We start from the raw sequence: 22350 nt of genomic DNA, 5'->3' as shown, positions 1-22350 counted from the left end.
GGATGCTTGGGCTTGATGCCACGTTGACAGGTCTACCCAGCTTCTGTTTAGCTCAGAGCGTGGGCAGAGAGTCAATAGCTAAAAGGGCACAGACAGCACACATCTCTGTGTTAGAAACTGTAAAGGGGCCCTACCAGTCCCACACTTCTGTATCGTGGAGTAATTAAGTTTTGATTTTTGGCTAATGGTGAAAATTGTGGACATTTCTGGAAACTTTCCAAGCAGCACTTTTTTTATTATTATTATTTTTTAATTTTTTAATTTTTTTTTTTAATTTATTCTGGAAATATTGTCACTAATGCTAAATAAGTTCATCATAATCTTGTAAACACTTAGCGGTCAAGTTCACTCTGATGAAGATTTTGGTCATTCACAGGAAGAATATAACTTTTCTGAGTGAAATCAGAGGCACATCTCATTCTTTGTATCCAAATTTCAACCTTTTCTGGACTGAGATTTGAAATGTCAGTTTCTTCAGGTTTGATCAAGGTTACGACAAGAATAATGTCCAAGTGAAGTATTTTGAGCTGGACCTGAATTTGGATCCTGAAAATGTACTCTGCTTTCCAAGTTTCACAGATAATAGCAAGGGGAACAGTGCAATCAGGGAATCTGCATCAAAGAAGCTATTCCAATGCAGAAATATTTTGTAATCGAGAATTTTACTGAGAAATTTTTTATCTCATTCTGCATTTTACTTTTGCCTTAACCTTTCAATTTGCACCCTTAAACTTATAGATGCATTATACTGCAATCCTAAATTGTAAGCATATCATTGATTAGCAAACATTAATGAAACTCTAATTGTTCACACTGTGATGCTGTATTTATCTGATATCCTTACACATATCCCTTACACTTTGTACACAAATTTTCACTATGCTAACCTACATTCTGATAATTATTACAAGTTTCAGAGAGTTTTAACACTTATGTTATACAAGAATTAAGTGAATTTAAAGAGTGAAAAAGTTACAAGAAAATTATTGTAACATTAAACATTAAAACTTAGTTATTATGGTATTTTTTTTATAGAAGTTGAGGCAAATATCACATCACTTATGTCCCTGTGATAAATAGTCTGAATTTAATGCCATAAGTTCTTGGATATATCTGAATATTCTACACATAATAGTTTTGACAAAAAAAAAAATTCCTTGTGCATGGAAAATACCCAGAAGTGTCTTAGCTTCACAGGATCTTTTTTTCAGGAACTCTTTCATATCAAAGCCCAGTGGAGAGGAAGAAACAATATTACTGGATTCTATGCTAAATTCTACACTAATACAAACATCAATAGGTTTAAGCTCTTTGTAAATGCTTTGACAGAATTTAAAGAAACAGCTCTTCTTGCTGAGGAGAGCTGGTAAAAGTGGGAGTTCTTACCTTGGGACAGTGAAGTCCCTTCACAACAGGATCATATAAATTTCTTAAAAATACTTCTTTGGCATTCTTAATGCAAATATAGAGGTAGCATATAGCAACAGAGGCTTAAAAGAGAGCAACACTGTGCAGGAAGACCAGTAATATAGATTAAAGATAATAAAAACAAGATGAGAGTAGTCATTTTAAATTGGAGAATGCAAAATTGGCCAACACCTTATTAAAGTCTGTGCAGCTTTCTCTTAGGTGCCACATCAAGCTCTGTCTCCCCCTCTTAGCTGGGGCACAGCTGGTGAAATTTCCACTGAGCTATAATATGTAACAAATGAGATCACTACCACGTTTCTATTGACAATTTTTCAGCCAATACTTACATACATTAAAGAGTTCTCTCAGACTTATGTGCCTGCGCAGTAGCCCTCAGCAAGGATTTTACTACCTTGTTCTTGTTTGGAATAATATTATTCACACATAAACCTACTAATTTTTTTTCTGTAGAAATCCTCACTAGGTAGTAAGTGGGTGAGCTACTAGCAGCTGATACTCTTCACTTTTTATGTAACAATTTATCAGAGTGACTACCTACCATGTAGGAGCTGTGGGTTTTACTGACTCAGCAACAGAAAGGTTTAAAACCACAAAACTTCCTTCACAGCAATGCCATAACCAGCACATGTGTCCTGCTGCAGTGAAATTGTTCAGGATTCACTGATCCTCAAAGGGAGTACAAACATAAGCCTGTAGCAGAAAAGAACTCACGGCTTCATAACATATCATTTAATAAAAACCTATTTAATTCAAAATGAGACATGGAGAAATCCCTCTCCCACCTCATTGACAAGTGACCTGGTACCTACTCATTCATTGAACAGTGAATTCTTCCTGTCACAGTAACAGTGTCAGAGCTCCATGACCAGCCTGTTTCTCTGCAGCACGGATTGCTGCTTTCTCCTGGGAAGCAACAACTGTGGTCTGGATACCCTCTGGCAAATGGATGCATTAACCCAGGGTCTTTCATTTCTTTTCCAAGACAAGACATTGTCTCCTACCTTCAGGCTGTGAGCTGTGAATTGTCAGTGGATATAAATGGATGCCTTGCTATTTTCAGAATTTCCTAATGGTTAACTCTGGGCAGCTCTCTGTTTTGCATGTTGCCTGATTTGGCTTCTGTCTAAGGCGCTTATCTCTCTCCAGACATGCACAGAGAATCGAGTGTCTCAGATAGGGTCCTGCAGTCTGTTCCTAGGGTTCAACAGTTTTAATGTTAGCAGTGAAAATCTTTATCTTACCTACCTGTAGGAAAACAAGTCTGCCTTGTGATTAATCACTTCAATTCATGAAATCCAGGTTGATGCTTAAGGCTAGAAAATTGTTACAAAATATCTTTTTTGTTGCCTCAAGTAATCAGCAGTTTGAATTGATGTTTATTTTATTGTAGATAAGTTTTATGGGAAATTAAGATACTTTTGTTCTTGCTCATATATTTTGCTTTTCTTAAAAAATTAATCTAGGAGTCTGGAGGAGGAGATAATGACATGCCCACTATGTTCCGTAGGGATAACTGTATTGGAACACATTGGAAAACAAGCTTCTCTCCAGATATGTGGTTGAAAAGCCCTAAAACACCAAAGGAAAGAAAATTTTCTAGAAACATAAAAACACAATCAAATTTAACTATTGAAAGTTTATCAGCAATAGCCTAAAAAAAACTGCTGGAGGGTGGTTTTTGCCGGCACATGAAACTGAATACATGGAGAAGAATTATCCAGTTTTGATGAAGGAAATATATCACTTTGGAGAAGATAACTGAAAATTAACCAGTTGAGGGAAAAGGATAGAGAAAACCAAGACTGAAGACATCACCAATTTGGAGACAGCTTGAAAGATCTGATAATGAAAATAGATAACAGGTATCTGCCTTTTATTGATGAATAAGTAGATACACAAAAATAGTTAGGCCATTGTTACATTAGATAAATCCTGAGTGTGACCTACACTAGAGGCTTTGTTTTCCTCTTTGAAAACAAGGTTGCTATACAAACAACAGTATACACCTTGTAAAGCTTGTATATGAGTACTTTCCTGAAATCTGAAGTAAAGAATTTCCCAGTGTTTATGGAACACCTCTGTTGATTTCCCTCCATATCTTAGATACTGATAAGTTAAGGAGTTAAGCATTATTTGTGTCTAAATAAAACATTTTTAAACAGATATTTTCTGATAAATTGCATTTTTTTCTGGTCTGACCTTGCATATATGAATCCTTTACAATATTCAGTATCATAATGTAATAAAATTGTAGAATCATAACACCACAGAAGTTTGTGTTAGAAGGGATCTTTAAAGGTCATCTAGTCCAAACCCCTCATAGTGAATAGGGACATCTTCAACCAGATAGGGTTGCTCAGAGCCCTGTTCCACCTGACCCTGAATGTTTCCAGGGATGTGGCATCTACCACCATTTTCCTCTGGTATTTCACCACCCTCATTGTAAAAAAATTTGTCCTTATATCTAGCTTAAATCTAGTTTTTTTTAGTTTAAAACCAATGTCTCTTGTCCTATGACAACATGCCCTACTAAAAACTCTGTCTCTGTTTTTCTTAAGTACTGAAAAGCTTTTCTAAGGTCTCCCTGGAGCCTTCTTTTCTCCAGACTGAACAATCCCAACTCCTTCAGTCTGCCTTCATAGGAGAGGGGTTTCAGCTCTGTGATCTTCTTGATGGCCTTCTTCTGGATTTACTCCAACAGGTCTATGTCTTTCCTGTGCTGTGGATCCCCTAGCTGGATGCAGTACTGTAGGTGGGGGTCTCACAAAAACAGAGTAGAGGGGCAGAATTACCTTCTTCAATTGGCTGCCCACACTGCTTTTGATGCAGCCTAGAACACAGTTGACTTTCTGGGCTGCAAGCTCACATTGCCATGTCCAGCCACTCATCCACCAAAACCCCCAAGTCCTTCTCACCAGGGCTGCTCTTGACCTGTTCATCCCCCAACCTGTATAGGTACCAGGAGTTGCCCCAACTCAGGTGTAGCACCCTTCACTTGGTCATATTGAACCTCATGCAATTCCCATAGGCCCACTCCTCGAGCTTGTTCAAGTCCCTCTGGATGGTATTCCATCCTTCAGGTGTGTCATTTTCACTACTCAGCTTGCTATTGTCTGCAAACTTGCTAGGAGTGCACTTTATCCCACTGTGTATGTAATTAGTCAAGATGTTAAACAGTTCTGGTCCATTATGTACCCTTGAGGGACCATTTCCTATTGGATGTAACAATCCAGCCAGTTCCTCATCCACGGAACAGTCTACCCATCAAATATATCTCTCTCAAATTTCGAGATAATAGTGTTGGGGGGGCCCATGTCAAAGACCTTACAGAAATCTAAATGGGACATCTGTAGCCCTTCCCTTGTCCACTGATGGAGTCACTCCATCATAGAAGGCCACTGGGTTGGTCAGGCAAGATTTGCCTTTGGTGCTGTGCTGACTGTCTTGACTCAAATCCTTGTTTTCCATGTTCCTTAGCATAGCTTCTACAAGGGTCTGTTCCATGATCTTCCTAGGAACAGAGGTGAGGCTGGCAGGCCAGTAGTTCCCAGGGTTCTTCTTTTTACCCTTTTTAAAAATGGATAAAATATTTCCCTTTGTCCAAGGGAAAGTTCTTTGACCAAGAACTTCACCTGACTGCCATGACTTTTCAATATCACAGAGTGGCTTGGCAACTACTTCAGCCAATTCCCTCACGACTCTGAGATACATCTCATCAGATCTCATAGACTTATGTATGTTCAGGCTCTTCAGATGGTCACAAACATGATCTTCTCTTACAGTGGGAAGGACTTTACTTCTCCAGTCCCCATCCTGTGGGCCATTCACTGGAAAGTTGTGGGAACAGACATTGTCAGTGAAGACTGAGGAAAAAAAATTTGCTGAGTATCTCAATACTCTTCTTGTCTGTTGTTAGCACTTTGTCAGTCTTGCTCATCAAGGAGGGTACATTTTATTTGACCTTCTCTTTCTGGTTGACATATCTTTAGAAGTCCTTATTATTATTTGTATTTGCCAAGTTCAGCTCCAGCTGCACCTTGGCCTTCCTGAATTCATCCCTACATAACCAGGCAGTGTCCCTACACTTTTTCCAGGATACTTGGCCCTGTTTCCTCTGTCTGTGTGTTTTCTTCTCGGCCTTTAATTTGATCAACAGGTTTGACTCAGCTATGATGCTCTCTAGCCTTCCTTTCATGATTTCTTGCACATGGGGATTGCTAGCTCTTGACCTCTATGGAAAGTGTCCTTAAAGATATACAAATTCTGTTCTGCTCCCTTGTCCCTAAGGACAGTTTCCAGGGGGATCCTACTGGTTAATTTGTTGACCAGCTGGAATTTTGCTTTCCTAAAATTCAGTGTTCCAACATTACTCTTTGCCTGATCCATATCCCTCAGGACTGTGAACTCCACCAGTGCACGAGCAACCTTGTCTAGTGGCAGGTGTCTCTGCCCATGGCAGGAGAGTTAGATCTAGATGATCTTTAAGGTCCCTTTCAACTGAAACCATTCTACCATTCTATGACCACTGTAGTGCAGGTTGCTTCCAATCTTGATGTCACCGATCAGCTCACTTAGGTTGGTGTCCATCAGATCCAGTATTGCATCCACTCTGGTAAGGCTGTCTATTATCTGGCTTAAGAGGTTACCCTCAGTGTACTCCAGGAGTCCCCTGAATTGTCTACAGCTTGCTATGATAATTTTCCAGCAGATATTGTGGTGACAGAAGTTCCCCAGCAAGCCAAGATCCTGCAAGTGTGTGGCCTCCCATAGCTGGTACAAAAAGGCTTCGTCATTAGGCTCCTGCAGTGGCCCGTAGTAGACACCAACCATAACGTTCCCTTTGTTGCCTTATTCTCTGATTCTTACCCATAAGCTTTCAACCTGCTTGTGGTTGTTCTTCAGAAACAACTCTTCACAGTCTATCCATTTACTGATGTAGAGGGCAATGCCTCCAACTTTCCTTCCTTGCCAATCCCTTCTGTAGTCACTGATAGCCACACTCTAGTCAGGGCATTCATCCCAACCAGTTTCAGTAATGGCAACTAGTTCTTAGCTTTCTAGCTGTATAGCTCCTGAAAACATCAAACAACGTCAACAGACTATCAAGAGTGGGCTAGGCAGAGTCTACACAGGAAAAGAGGACAGACTGTGTGTCTTCTAGGATTCTCTTTCAACTCACATTTTTATAGTTGTATGAATAATTCTTAATTAAATTAAGAAACACTTCACTAAATGGGAGATCTGCAAGATCTGGCTCTTCTTACTCTATGTAGATTTTACTTGTCACAGTGTAAGATTCCAAAGAAACTGACAGAGATATTTTCATCATATTTACAGCCTCTGTATAATCATCCTGTGAAGATAGGAAAACTAAGGATGTTCTAAAAGAAATAAATAATTTAGATACTGTTATTGAAACTTTCACATGTGGTGCAACACTGATTTTCCTGTTCAATTGTCATTTATCTTTATGCATTTACTGCTTCAGTGATTCTATGAGGCCTTGAAAACAGCATACTGACCTACATACCAGGTACAAAGCCCTCTACTCAGCGCAGATGGTCAAACGCTTCTGACAGATAAAACCTCCACTTTGAATCAATGGTCTGAACACTTTCAGACTCTTTTCAGTACCAACCATGTAGTTCAAGACTCAGCAATTCAGTCCATCACACAACAATCAGTGAAGAACGAATTGGATATTGCCCCTACTATGGGAGAAAATCTTAAGGCCATACAGCAAGTGAAAATTGGCAAGGCAGCTGGGGTTGATGGAATTCCATCTGAAGTCTGGAAGCATAGGGGCCAAGCACTCCATGCTAAATTTCACAAGTTTGTGGTATGGTTTGTAGTTGGGAACTAGGTGAACTACCATCAGACCTTCATGATGCAATCATCATCACCTTGTATAAGAAGAAAGGAGATAAATCAGACTGCTCAAATTACCGTGGTATTACTCTGTTCTCCATTGCTGGCAAAATCCTGGCAAGAATACTCTTGAACAGACTAATACCCTCTATAGCAGAAGGAATTCTACCTGAAAGCCAATGTGGTTTCAGAGCCAACAGAAGTACCACAGACATGGTATTTGTTCTCAGACAACTGCAAGAGAAGTGTAGGGAACAGAATAAAGGTCCCTGTGTAACCTTTGTTGATCTTACCGAGGCTTTCGATACTGTAAGCAGAAAAGGTCTATGGCAGATTTTGGAACGTTTAGGATGTCCCCTCAAGTTCCTTAAAATGATCATATCACTCCATGAGGATCAGCACGGCCAAGTCAGATATGGCAACACACTTTCTGACCCCTTTCTAATAACTAATGGTGTGAAACAAGGCTGCATTCTTGCACCAACCCTATTCACAGTCTTTTTCAGCATGATGCTCCAAAGGGCCAGGTAGACCTCAATGATGAAGATGGTATCTATATTCGATACTGTACTGATGGAAGCCTATTCAACCTAAGGTGACTGAAGGTCCACACTAAGACCTTAAATCATCTTGTCCAGGAGCTGCTTTATGCTGATGACACCGCTCTCGTCACCCACACAGAAGCAGCTCTGCAGCGTTTAACATCCTGCTTTGCAGACGCTGCTGATCTTTTGGGGCTGGAAGTCAGCTTAAAGAAGACAGAGGTCTTCTATCAACCTGCACCTCAGGAAGTCTTCCATCATCCCCATATCACCATTGACCAATCAGAGCTCAAATCAGTCCAGGAGTTTAATTACCTAGGTAGCCTCATCTCCTCGGACGGTAAGATTGACGGAGAGATAGACAACAGGTTAGCAAAGGCGTATAGAGCTTTCAGAAAACTCCATAAAAGAGTTTGGCGAAATAAACACTTGAAGAAAAGTACAAAGATCAGTGTTTACAGAGCCATAGTGCTGTCTACTCTTTTATATGGGTCCGAATCATGGGTCATCTACCATCACCACCTGCGTCTCCTAGAACACTTCTATCAATGCTGCCTCCATACAATCCTAAACATCCACTGGTCAGATTATCTCTGTTCTAGAACAGGCAGCAGCTACGAGTATCGAGGCCATGTTGCTGAGAACACAGCTGTGTTGGGCAGGACACGTCTCAAGGATGAAGGACCACCGCCTCCCTAAGATCTTGCTTTATGGTGAACTTGCCACTGGCTGCTGCAAGAGAGAAGCCCCGAAGAGAAGATACAAGTACTCCATGGAACAACATCTCAGCCTTGGCCATATTGATCAACAGAACTGGTTGACTCTGGCCTCAAATCAGAAGGTCTGGAGACACACCATCTATAACGCTGCAGATGCTTCCTTTGAGAACACACGAAGGATCACTCTTGAGGAGAAAAGACAACGCAGAAAGAATCATGTCTTGTCAATATCACCTAAGGAGTCCTTCTGCTGTGCCTTTTGCAACCAGACTTGTCTATCTCATATTGGCCTTTTTAGCCACCAGCACGCTTATAGCAAATTTGGGTAAAGCCCTTCCCAAACCTTCGTTCACGAAGCCTAGCCATGATGATCCACCTTCTCATCTCAACCTTCTCCCCAGTCATCATCTGGGATAAATAGATTTTATTTTGTATTCCCAGCAAACCTTTTGGAGCTGTCTCATTTAGAAAGAAACCCGAGTAAATTTGAACTTACATATGTTCAGCATTACTCTTTTTAATCATAGATTCTGTAGGCTAATAAAAAGCAGTAAAGAGAATACAAACAGTTCAGAGAAAAAGCAGAACCCTTCTGAAATCACCAACTGGGAGTTATCCAGACTGAATCTAACTTTGTGTAAGGTAGGGGTTGGATTTTGGAAAAACAGTATGAAAATGATTTTCCCTGTTTTCTCAAGCAAATTTTATCACTTCGTGGTATTTTTTTTAAAAATGTACTGTATTCAAATATGAGACCTGGAACCTTATATTTTTTTCATGTCTTCTAAATGTACACTTCTTGAGCTTTTCCTTTTATTTCAATGCCCTTTCTCCATTTCAGATCTCCTTAATCCCCTGTCCAGACCTGCTTAGAAACTTGTCTCTTTACTGGTTATTATTACTTGGTGAGTTTACATTATTTGAAACTAATGTGAGTTTAGCCAGCCTATAATTACTTATTTTTGCTAACAGAAACAACATTTAATGTGATTCATTATAAGAAAATCCTAAGAGCTTCCAAAATAGGAAAGCACCTAGTTTGTTTGGTAAAATTATTTCAAATAACAGCAACTCAAGTTTTGAAAAGGTATGTAGTTCTGTGTTTGAGGCAAACATGGCAAACACCCGACAATTGTGAAGGAAAGGTACTGAGAGCAGGAGTTTGGGAACTGTGGTTTTCAACTTCAGAGGAATCATTTAAATCCTTCATGGGAGCTCCTCAGATAAAGGGAAAACAGCATTCTCTGAAGGGTGGCCAGCTGTTTAGGACTCAATAATCAGGTTTTTATTCAGCCAGCCTTCTGGAGTTGCTTCTATCACAGATAGTGATGCTGGCAAGCAAAATAAAGACCTTTTATGTCATAGGATGCATTCTTGTAATAATGGATACTCCTTTCTTTATGTAGGAGCTAAACTCTTACTGATTGCTTCTAAATGTAACTTTTGCACTTCTACAGCATGCAGTACTGCGCCGTGAGAAACCCCAGAGGGGCACTGCTTTGTGTCCCACCTGGGCAGAGCCCTGTCAGCAGAAAGAGCAAATTGCTCTCACTTCCAGTTCTCTGGGGCCTTGGGGGAAGGGAGGCAATCAGCATTTCTGAGAATCATGTTACTTGAGTTTAAAGATCTGAATACCAACCTAGTTCCACATGCTATGACTTGAATGTTTGTGTTTACAATATATTTGCTTCTCTCCTAAATCTTATGCTAACTAGATGTGCAGTAATAAATAATTTGGGATATATTTATGGGTTTCATTCTCTTTTTCCAGCATTGTACTGTCTGTTCATATGAAACAATGATTAAAAAAAAATTAAATCAGTTACTTAGATCATCCACACTTCTTGTATCTTCACATTTCTTCTTTTTTTTTTTTTTAAAAAAAATAAGCTGATTTAAGTTTTCTACATTTTTATCTTTAAACAAAATTGAGGAGAAAATATTACTGAAAAAAGTTTTATATATTATTCCCTCATGATAAGATACAGTATTCTGGTTTTCCTCTTTATTTACACTGAATTTTTAGTCTACAAATATCAGATGGTTTGACAGCATTTTTGGTCTTTTATTCCCATGTCCATTGTTTCAGTTTAATGCTTCTGAGGTAGAAATTCTTTATGTTGTAATGCAGAATATAAATATTTTGCTATTCAATCAGTTTTCAATTCTGATGGTAAAAGTTATACAAGTTTTAGCAGTTCTACCAGCCAACATGATCCCTTGTTCTCAGATATGTTAGGTTTGTTCTATCCTTCCATCACTGAGAAAAGTTATTTCTATTTTATTTTTACCCTCTACTCACTTTTGATGAAAGTATCATATTATTGTCCTCTCTCGTATTTAACAAGCGAACAAAGAACAATATTTATCACTCAGCAGAGTCAAAAAAATTTCAACAGATTCTTACCTGTAATTCTGTTTTTCATTTCCTATGTGAAATCTGTCATACTGTGAGTATGCCCGGTTTCCTTCCCAGTCCATTAATTCAATTCTTAGAGAATATTGCCTCTGACTTGTTATTGCAAAGATAAATTCATTTCCCAGCCAATGTTCACCTGATGGGTTACCAAAACCCTAGAAAAAAAGTTGGCAAAATAACTAGATGTAATTATTGTAATTGGTAGAACCTTTATACAATAATAAAACCACCAGTATGTTTTACCTACATATTCTAATTACCGGTCATAGCTTTCTGTGCTCCAGTTAGACTGTCTCTAAAATGACTCTACTAATATGTAAGATGTAGGAATGTCATGAAGTTCAACTGATATTTGAAAGGGTAGTTGAGGTTATAAGTTGAAAATCATTTTCCAGTTACATGATATTAATAGTATGATGCTGTATTTGCACATCCTTCAGTGTGAATATTGGACATAGTTATATTCTATAATACATTTCATATGGTGTCAAATCTAGCTATCATTAGGACAATTAAATCAAAACAGATTTCTATACATTATAAAAGATAAAAAAGAGTTTACATTAGCATAGGTTATACACCAAATTCAAGTGAGTTGTAGGTGATAGCTCATGTCTTAATCTTTAAAGGAGAATGGACAGTACCTTTCCTGTCAAGTATCTGCCACAACTAATGGAGGGAAGTTTGTAGTTTAAAATTCCCTTCTATATGTAAGATCTGCTGGACAGGTCAGTGCCTCTTCCTATACACTATCCTAAAGCACAGGAGAGGGTATTGTAACTCTATTTTCTAAAAATGAAAAATAAACAGCAGCAGAATATTTAAGGTACTTAACTCTCTTCACATTTCATATATTCAGATGATCTTATTTCCAGTTAGGAAAACTATGTAATTTTCAAATAAGGAAAAATAATAATGAAAGAAAAAATATAATCAATTTTCAAAATGTATTCCTAGACCTATATTTTTGTGCATATTCCAGGTTTTAGGTTGTTTAAATTGTAGTGAATATTTTACTACTTTAAGATTAAAGATTTATTTAATGTTATTAATTTATTTACTATATATTAGAATTATTTTTCTTCATAAAATATTAGTTCATACCTGAGAACTCCTAGCTTCATTTCTCATTTTCCTTTTCTTTCTCTTTAAACGGTAGAAATTATTTTAAACCATAATCTTTACTTGTGAAGAACTAGTCCAACATGACTGTTCTTATTCATATTTCTTAAGATAGGAAAAATGGAATGAGAAATCTTCTGATTTGATTACAATGATATTCTAGGAGTGTTTTAGAAGACCTTGTGGAAATTTCCTGAGCAAAGGAAATAAAAGATTGGATTATTTCCAGAAAGTACATATTTTTAAAAGGGTTAAAGAGATTTCCTTGGGACTAAAAGTTAGATAAGGAGAAATGTGGCTGTGAGGCACATTGGCAAGACCTTGGTCTTCTCTATATACTGTTTCAGTCACTCCTATTATGGGATGAAAGCACTGAAAGTAGAATCCCCTCTCTCTTTTTTCATAATTGCATTGCTCTGGCTCCAGATCTGATTCATTGGGTCCACTGAGGATGAAATCCTGCCTCCCCAGAGGCCATGTGGTAGCACAGTTAATACTCACTCGGGCAACGCACAGGTATATTAGCTTCAAACTTCTAAAGAAATTTAATTTAAAAAATTTAGAAGCTTAGAAGTTTGATTGGACCAAAAAATAAATAATGAAGGGATCTTTGTTATTGTTGTTGTTCCTTCAGGGAATTGCATTAGAAAGTACTTTACTCAGGAGTCATTTTTGTTTTCACTGCCGTACCTAAGCTAATAAAAATATTTGGTGACTCACTGATACTAGAGGCTGAGAAGACATGCCCCTTTTGGCTACACTGAGTACATTAGTTTATGTTTTGAATAAGCATCTCTGCTTTTTTGGCTCAAAGACCATCAAGTGATACCTATGGACAAAGTGTGTTTAATCTGCAAGAATTTAAATTCAGTAATCTGTGGCAAGTCTCAGAGAAGTCTCAGACTGAAATATGTGAGGATACTATTAGTTGGCTTTTTCCTTTATGTTATTTCATTATTTCTCCTTTCTCAAGAAGACTATTTCCTACAAAAGCCTCTGTAAATACTGGCTGTAGCTAATACTGGTGATATCTTGCTTTGAACACATCCATCTTCCAGTGTGAGCTCCTGCTCCTCAAGCTTTCCCATTACGATGCTTCTGTTACCTCTCACCTACTGCTTTGATGGCAGTCGCAATCATATTTGGCTTCACACATTGTTCTTAAAATACAAGAGCTGATTCCTCACCTGTATAAACTCTGCCTACAGCTGACATACCCTTCTATAGTTATCACTGTTTTCTATCTGTTCCTTTGATTCTTTCCATCTTCTTGCCTTGTCTCTCTACCCTGTGACTGTCACACATGGTGTCTCCTGTTCTAGCATCTTTGGCAGTGTCATACCACAGCAGTCAGTGGTTTGTCTCTGACATCTTCTGTTACCCCTGGTCACTGCCATTTGTTTCAGAGGAAGGCAAAATGTGCTCTGCATTGACTACCTAATGGGAAGTTTGTTTCTCTAAAATACAGAATGTAGAAGTGGAACACAGTTGTTCATATATCAGTCAAACTGGGTTTCTTTGCAGTCTACATGGGTTTTAGTCACAAAAGATATATAATTATCATCATCATCAGCTGTCTTTCTTTAAAGGAAGATTTTCAGGAAATTATCTCTCCTTTTTTCCCAGTGCTGGAAAGATGAAGAGACTCCCCTTTGAACTGTGGCTTTGTTGAATTATATATGTCTTATCTTATTTGGATTACAGCCTATTCAGAATGTAATACATGTGGCTTTTTTAACATTATGTGTCCCCATATGTATCCTATAGAAACTCCAGACACCATATATAATTATTCTGAAATAACAATTTTTATTCTTCGTATTTACACTTCCATCTCCCTTTTCACACCTGCTATTACACTAAGATGAAAATCTATCACTGGGTGGCTTGCTCTCCTGACCTGAGGAAATGAAGCTTCAGCAATACAGAACAGAAGGAATATACAAAGGAATATTAAAAATTCTGAGGAAAGCCATCACATTAGTTATGAAAAAATGAATCTTACTGTAAGGGGCCACAATATCGAAACTCAGATTAGAAATGCAACCAAGGAAGTAAGTGGGATATAAAAAATAGCTCTGAAGAAAGGAATGTTCCTAAGGAAAAGTAATGTACTTTATTAAACACCTAATATGGCTGGAAATAAATAAACAAACAAACAGGCACTCAAATCTTTCATAGATCTAAACCAGAGAGAAGCAGTACATTTCTGTAAGCACAGAGCTGGCAACAATTTCTTCAGGTATAATTTTATTGTGCCAAACTCAACTTTTTCCAACTTGTATTTAGTCTGCAGTTTACTGCCTATATTTCAGAGCTGAAGAAAGACTTGCATGCATGCTGGTTTTTTCCAGATACTTTGGCTGACTTAATATCAACAGAGCTCTCCTTTTTTATATCTTACTTAGATTGTCTCTACTACAAGAACACTAATACTTTGACAAGATATGTAAGCTTTTGTTTGTGGAACAGAATGATGAAATATTAGCCAACCCTCCTCAAAAAAAATTATTTAATTTTGCATTTCCATTTCCAACACAGAGGGTACCAAAGAAAGTGGTTGTGCTTGGTTCTTCTGATTTACCTTCAAGATCTTTAGCTTTCAAAGTACATTTTAGAATTTTATCTTCAAATACAAAATATTTTTTTCTTTTCTCAGCCAGAAAACTTTTTTGTGCAATACTTTTTGAACACTTTTGAGGTTGGGTTAAAAATCACACAAACCTGAACTTCAACAAGGTTTCAGGAGAACTGGTATTTGTGATGGGAGAAAGGCTGAAGCAGAAGCTCAGCAGTTACCTATTCCAATTGCCTATAAGGACATGCAGAGCAGCTGGCCAAGTGCAGATGCTGAGCATGTATTGCCTCAGAGGATCCTTAGTCATCTGGGAGAGATTTCAGGGACATAAAAGGGGAACTTAAGCTTCTGCCACAGAGAATCTTAGAAAATAATAGGGATTCAGGAGACTATTAGTAATAAGAATGAGAGTTCCATGTGGGACACAGGACAAAAATCCACAGAAAAGCAGACATCATTAATTCTGCTGTTCATGAGAGAATTCAGTAATCGTTCATTAATTACAATTCAGTAATGAAATCCAAGCATTTTAGTTTATACTATACCACTTAAGTTTATACTTCTGCTCAAATTTGTGGGGCCCCAAGTGATATGTCCACAGCCTTGCCTAAGACCATGCTTGTCATCTTCTTTGGACAAGAAGTTTGGTTTTGAGAATGCCTTAGGGCACAGAGTTAAATCGTAAAATTTAACATTAGAAGTCACCTATTGCAGACCCACAGCTGTCATTAAATGTGTTTACTTCCCAGTACACATATACACTGTCAACACACTCATTGGTTTTTGCATCATAACATTATAGTAAATACTTCTAAAATTATTTGTGTTAAAGTTTTGTACCTAAACTCAAAGAAGTACATGAGGTGATCCAAGTTAGCCTCAGCTATCAATCCACTAGGAAAAGGAACATCTGTATTTCATGAATGTGTTTGCTATTAACTCTGAAACCCAGTGGGTTGTAAGCACTGTTCCAAAATTGTATTTCAAATTACTAAGAGACACTATTTTGTCATTATCTTTCTATATTTTGTTCATTATATGTTTCCAAATAGAGAGATTAATTCTTTAAACTTTAGATTTTTTTCCAAAAATGCTTGATTTTACTTTTCCCTAGAAGTTTGCATAATATTTTGGGACGATCGGAAAATCAGAGGCTTTAAGTTCCCAAAAGAGTGTTTAACGTAATAGGGAAAGGTCAGAAATTTCCAGAAGTTCTCAGAATTCTCCTTCATTTTCCTCACTAGCACTCTATGGAAGCTAGGACAATATAACAGGGAAATATGCTTGCATTATAATAATAATATGCTGTCTTAACTGTCCACTACTGGTCACAAATAGAATACACAAATCTTTGTGCTGACCTAACATGGATTATTATAATGTTTCATATTATTCTTCATAAACAGAAAACATTTATATTTTTCCTGCTGAAAATTGCATTAAGATCATATTTTGGCAAATGTTAATCTGAAACAAGATATAAAAATCACCAACAATTAGTAATATTTTTCCCCAGGCTTTTTCATTGAAGAATAATAAGGTGATGTTTCGTACTATATTTAGAGTAGCTTGTTCTTGTAGATGTGATAACATTTATTTTCAGAGGAAAAAAAACCCATAATATAGAGCCTTACTGACAATTTTAAAACTACTTATGTGCTACAATGAAGCAAAGGTGTTTTCTGGTTCTTTATAAATATATAGTAGATTCTGTAAATTCTGACATAGTGCCCAATTTTTGTGAAAAAAAAAAAAGAATAAAATATATAAACGTAATTTGTTATACTTTTGTATGGATTAAAGTACTTCAAACCAGGAACCAAGGACAAAAAAACATGATTGTACAATATTTACTTTAGATGACATCTGAGTTCTACATCAGCTCATTTCCAATTGCATGGTGATTACCAGAATCAAAACTTCTAAAGCAGTCATGAAAAACAAAGAAACAGAATTCAATGCTGGTTTTAAAAATGCTCTTAAGAATTTACAAAGTTGATTCTTATTCAAAAATAATAAGGAGGGTGCAAAAGAATTTTATTAGCTTTGGCAAAATCTGTAAGAGTATTCTGCTTGAATCATACTGTTCCAGATTCATTAAACAATTATCTTTCTTACTTTATTTGTTTTGTCTGATAAAGCTCACAGGAAACTTTGACTTTTTATAGACAAAACAAAATTGAAACCAGACACAGTCAATATATCCTATGGGTTCATCTTCTGTCAGACAATTCACTGAATAAAGCAGATAATAATTCAGTGTTTTACAGTAACAATGACTTTCCAGAAGCCATAAAGAATATTCGGCTCCCTTTGCCTTAGCTGAGAATGTGGAATGGATTTTCTTTAAGACAATTTCTAGAAAAGGTTTGTATACATTTTTGTATACATTTTTGTATACTTGTATAATTTCATTTCCTTCACACTGAAATATTCATTATGTTATTTGAAATAAAGATATGGTCTATAGAAATTATTTCAATTTCCTCAGACAAAAAATGTGTTAAATAATGTTAACTTAAAAGAGTATGGGAAAACAACGCTAAATATTCAGATTTTCTTTTACTAGAAAATGCTAACAAAAGTTTGTTGACAAGTTTTTAAAAAAATGTTTAGATTGAAGCCAGAGGTACCTTCTCAAAAGACTAAAACAAAAACTAAGCTAAACAAAAACTAAGCTATTGTCAGTTTAAATTAAGAGCTAAATGTCTGTCTAATTAGCCCAAGTTCGAAAAGTGCCTTAAAACCTTTTTCATAACCTGCATCAATTCAGGCTGTTGCACTTCATTCTAGACCAAATATATTAGTAGACATACAGAAATTATGTTCACTTTTTACTTTTTTCCTTCTCAAACACACAGACTGTATCAGCAGCAGCAAAATTCCCAATGAAGAAGAATCACAGTGACAGAAAACATGTTTGAAGTGCAAACCTTGCACAAAGGTTACCTCTGGTTAGGCAACGAGCCCAAAAGAGCTCAGTTTTCTCCATACATATCCTACATGTAAAACAACTAGTACATCTGAAAATAGGGGACTTATTGAGACAAGCTTCATTGAGAGTCTCTCTCCCAAACCATCTTTCTCACTCTAGGACAAGTGGATTCTAGGAATGTACAGACACTTAGTGTGGCTCCTAATAAGAGCATGCCAGGGAGATAGATATATTTTAAAGAAAAGGAAACTAATTTTTTCCATATCATAGAAGAAAGAAAAATTTTGAGCTTAAAATTATTTAAGCTTAAGATAACTCTTTTAGTATTTGTAAAGAAATAAACGGTATGTCTTAGGGCTAAAAATTTAAAATGAAATAAAAAAGTCTTTTAAAAGAGTATTTTTGTTTCATTCCATGCAAAAAGAAATACTTTGGAGAGGTAGGACTTAATTCTCTTTTCCCAATACGCTGATTAATCTCAAATAGCAAAGATGAGCATGACTAGGAGCACAGATCCCGAAGGAAAGACCAAGAGCCTGTATGTGAGTTTGAGCAGGGACTTGAATTTAAGTTCCATAATCTGTCTAAATAGAGCAAGCATCAAACTTATGGGTTGCCCTTGAATCTTTTGCTTTGGTTCAGCTGCTACGCTAAACACTTGAACAAGAATAGAAGATGACTGACATCAGAGTCAAAAAGTTACAGTTCTAATTCAACATGAGCCCCAAAGTGAAGAGCTGCTCTGACGGGTTCCAAATGGAGCAGATCAGACAGGAGATGCTCCTCCCTGTGGAGAATGCTCTTACATGATGAGAGCACACAACTCTCATTTTGGAAGACTTCTGCTACAATTCAACTAAATTTTGAAGTCACAAATCTTAAAAACAACCTCACAGAATCTCACCTGGCTCTTCTAAAATAGTGTTTCCATGTTTTGGTTAGAAAGATTCTTTAATGACATTAATCTTTCTCATGGTGCTCTGCTGCTCTACAGGCTGTTAGTATAACTAGGCTAAATCTTGATATCATTACACAAAACTTATTATGTAACAGTCTTTGGAAGACTACATGAGTCTTATCGGCATAAAATTAATGGTGTTAAATTGAAGCATTGGTGGCAAAGTAGGCACAAGTATATAGCCATGTGTCAACCCAACACTTGAAACTGATGTTAATCAGTAATATTTGCATAGGAAAGGCTGTGCTGAGTGTAACACATTTAAAACACAACTGTACTCCAACACAAAATTTTGTTTAATTTTACATCCAAATGTATTCTCCAAAATGAAAAAGATGCTTCCTTGTGTAGTAACATATCTGGTGCCCAGACTAGTGATCCAACCCTCTCTGAACATAATATTGTTTCATTCTTGCTCCGTTAGATAATTCTGTTGAAACACACACTGTAGATTAAGCCTTGGTCAGGACCAGAAGAGTTTCATGAGGATATTTTCATAAAACTGAATATAATCTCTCACCACCTCAATATCATGCCTATCTCTACTGGACATGCTGGATTTAGATCTCAGGAGAAGCAGAGAACGTGTTGACTATTTTTATAGAACTGATGAAAGTGACAATTATCTGAGTAACAGTTTCAGTCAGAAGTGCCTGTTTATTAAACTAGTATGACATGCCATTCTTTATCATGAAGGGGTGGGTCTCTATGAAAGGCTTTACTCACGTAATATCTTAATACACATTCCACTCACCAAAAATCATTTCCTTATATCCAAATAACTTGGTAAATGTGTGAAAGAAACAAATTACTTCCATATCATTTACCCTAGTCCCTTGAAGTAAATGATTTTTTTCAGATGTAAAAAAGTTATGATTTTGAAACATACTATAATAAGAAATGTATTTGTTATTATATGTTATAGAATTACACATGTCTTCAGTGTGGGGTTTTTATCTCCTTGAACTCATAACTCATTCTAATAAGTTATTCGGTCAACACATTAATTCAACACCACCACCATTCCCAGCCTGACTTGTTTGCTTACACTACAGAAGCAATGCAACTTCTGTCTCTTCCAAGGACATGCATTCTCTAGTTTTTACCTTTTTCACAAGTCAATCCTATTTTCAAATCCTTCACTTTTGCGAGAGGGACCATGCTGATATTGCAAGGCACTTTACAGACTACTTCACATTACTTGCAGGGGAAAAAACATGAAGCTGTTCCTGCTGAAGAAACTATGAGATTCATCTTCAGCTACTAGCTAGATGCATGGATGTAGTACTGATAATTTTAGGAAAGGTCTCCCCCTTCCAGAAAACTTTTTGTGTTCCTTTCCTATTTCCAGGTTATCTTCAAAATGTCTCCCCAAGTTCTTTGAACCAATAATCCTTTCTCTGACAAGTGTTTCACTAAGCCACAAGGGGAAGAAGAAGCTGTGAAGAGTGCCCTGAACAACCTTTACTGCTCTGCTAAGCATAAGAAAGCAAACAAGAAAAGCTCCTATGCTAACAGGTCTAAAATCAAAGCAGCCCTGTGCCAACTGCCATTTGAGAATGGCCCATTACCCATCACTGGTTGGGCATTATATGTGGATGTCATTTGGGTCATACCAAAACTCCACTAAAATTTAGGGATGAGGATCTCGTGTCACAAAACTGTTCACGTACACAGGCCATGGGCCTGTTCAATGTGCTAGTACAGGTATGACCTAGTAGTTGAGGAAGAAGGAATGAGTCACATAAGAGAAGGATTCCCATCCACTGGATGGCTCCTGTGCAAATCAGTCAAACACTAAAGCTCTCATTAGAAGGAAGACACGCGTTCTTATTATAAAATATAACTAGCTATCTATGAGGAGCAGCTGCATATGTTTGCACTTGAAGTGATCCTTCACAGCCAAGATATTCGGGACTAATAACAGTGAAAGTGAAAATTTATGTCCATGTGAGATCAATCAACAATAATATTTTAAGGTTTACATATCTGACCATATGTACATTAAGTGTAATATTTTGTTACTTTGCCTTTATTTCTTTCTGTTATTGTTTGTGACCTAAAACTAAATTACTAGAATATAGCTCATTCCAAAATCAATGGAAGAAACCTCTTACTGTCATAAAACCACTACTGGTCTGTTGGCAGTGAGGAATCTCTGTCTAGTATACGTGTGTATATTTTTGTAGAAAGAGATAACAATCTGCATAACCCCCCTGTAATTCAGGAGGAAAAAGTTAGTGACCTGCTGAGCCACTTGGATCCCCACAAGTCTATGGGACCAGATGGAATCCACCCAAGGACGATGATGGAGCTGGTGGAAGAGCTCACCAAGCTGCTCTCCATCATCTGCCAACAGTCCTGGTTCACTGGGGAGGTCCCAGACGATTGGAAGTTGGCAAATGTCACACCCATCCACAAAAAGGGATGGAAGGAGGACCTGGGAAACTACAGACCCATCAGCCTGACCCATCAGCCTGGTAAGGTTATGGAGCAGATCATCCTAAGTGCAATCACACAGCACCCACAGGATGGACAAGGGATCAGACCCAGCCAGCATGGGTTTAGGAAGGGCAGGTCCTATCTGACCAACCTGATCTCCTTTTATGATCAGGTGACCCGCCTGGTGGATGAGGGGAAGGCTGTGGATGTGGTCTTCCTGGTCTTCAGCAAAGCCTTTGACACCATCTCCCACAGCATACTCCTGAGAAAGCTGGCAGTCCATGGCTTTGACAGGGGCACTCTGTGCTGGGTTAGGAACTGGCTGGAGGGTCGGGCCCAGAGAGTGGTGGTGAACGGGGCTGCATCCAGTTGGCGGCCGATCGCTAGTGGTGTCCCCCAGGGATCAGTGTTGGGCCCAGTTCTGTTTAATATCTTTATCGATGATTTAGATGAGTCCATCATCAACAAATTTGCAGATGACACTAAGCTGGGGGGGGAGTGTCAATCAGCTGGAAGGCAGGAGGGCTCTGCAGAGGGACCTTGACAAGCTGGAGAGATGGTCTGATTCCAATGGGATGAGGTTCAACAAGGCCAAGTGTCGGGTCCTCCACTTTGGTCACAACAACCCCATGCACTGCTACAGGCTGGGCACAGAGTGGCTGGAGAGCAGCCAGGTGGAAAGGGACCTGGGAGTTTGGATTGACAGGAAGCTGAACATGAGCCAGCAGTGTGCCCAGGTGGCCAAGAGGGCCAATGGCATCCTGGCCAATGGCATCAGGAACAATGTGGCCAGCAGGACCAGGGAATTGATTCTTCCCCTGTACTCAGTGCTGGTGAGGCCACACCTGGAGTACTGTGTCCAGTTCTGGGCCCCTCAGTTCAGGAAGGATATTGAGGTGCTGGAGCAGGTCCAGAGAAGAGCAACAAGGCTGGTGAAGAGACTTGAGCACAAGTCCTATGAGGAGAGTCTGAGGGAGCTGGGGTTGTTTAGCCTGGAGAAGAGGAGGCTCAGGGGAGACCTCATCACTCTCTACAACTACCTGAAAGGAGGCTGTAGCTAGGTAGTGGTCGGTCTCTTCTCCCAGACTATTATAAGACAAGAGGGCATGGTCTTAAGCTCTGCCAGGGTAGGTTTAGGTTAGATGTTAGGAAGAAATTCTTTACAGAAAGGGTAATCAGGTATTGGAATGGGCTGCCTGGGGAGGTGGTAGATTCTCCGTCCCTGAAGTTTTAAAGATGAGACTGGATGAGGCACTTGGTGCCACGGTTTAGTAACCATAACGGTAGTGGATCAAGGGTTGGACTTGATGATCTCAGAGGTCCCTTCCAACCTGGC

General features: G+C 38.1%; 1 protein-coding gene across 2 annotated transcripts in view; it reads right to left on the bottom strand.

Annotated features, from left to right (window-relative positions):
• Nucleotides 1-22350, bottom strand: part of ANGPT1 (angiopoietin 1) — a 154330-nt gene that overhangs the window by 25434 nt on the left and 106546 nt on the right. For both annotated transcript variants that reach the window (XM_032713788.1, XM_032713789.1), the window contains exon 7: nucleotides 10968-11134. In XM_032713788.1, coding sequence (XP_032569679.1) covers nucleotides 10968-11134 — 167 coding nt within the window. The remainder of the gene's footprint in view (nucleotides 1-10967; nucleotides 11135-22350) is intronic.

The sequence above is a fragment of the Chiroxiphia lanceolata genome, chromosome 1 (assembly GCF_009829145.1).
Source record: "Chiroxiphia lanceolata isolate bChiLan1 chromosome 1, bChiLan1.pri, whole genome shotgun sequence".
Taxonomy (NCBI): Eukaryota; Metazoa; Chordata; class Aves; order Passeriformes; family Pipridae; genus Chiroxiphia; species Chiroxiphia lanceolata.
Note: the sequence above shows the minus strand (reverse complement) of the source record. Positions and strands in the feature narration are given on the sequence as shown.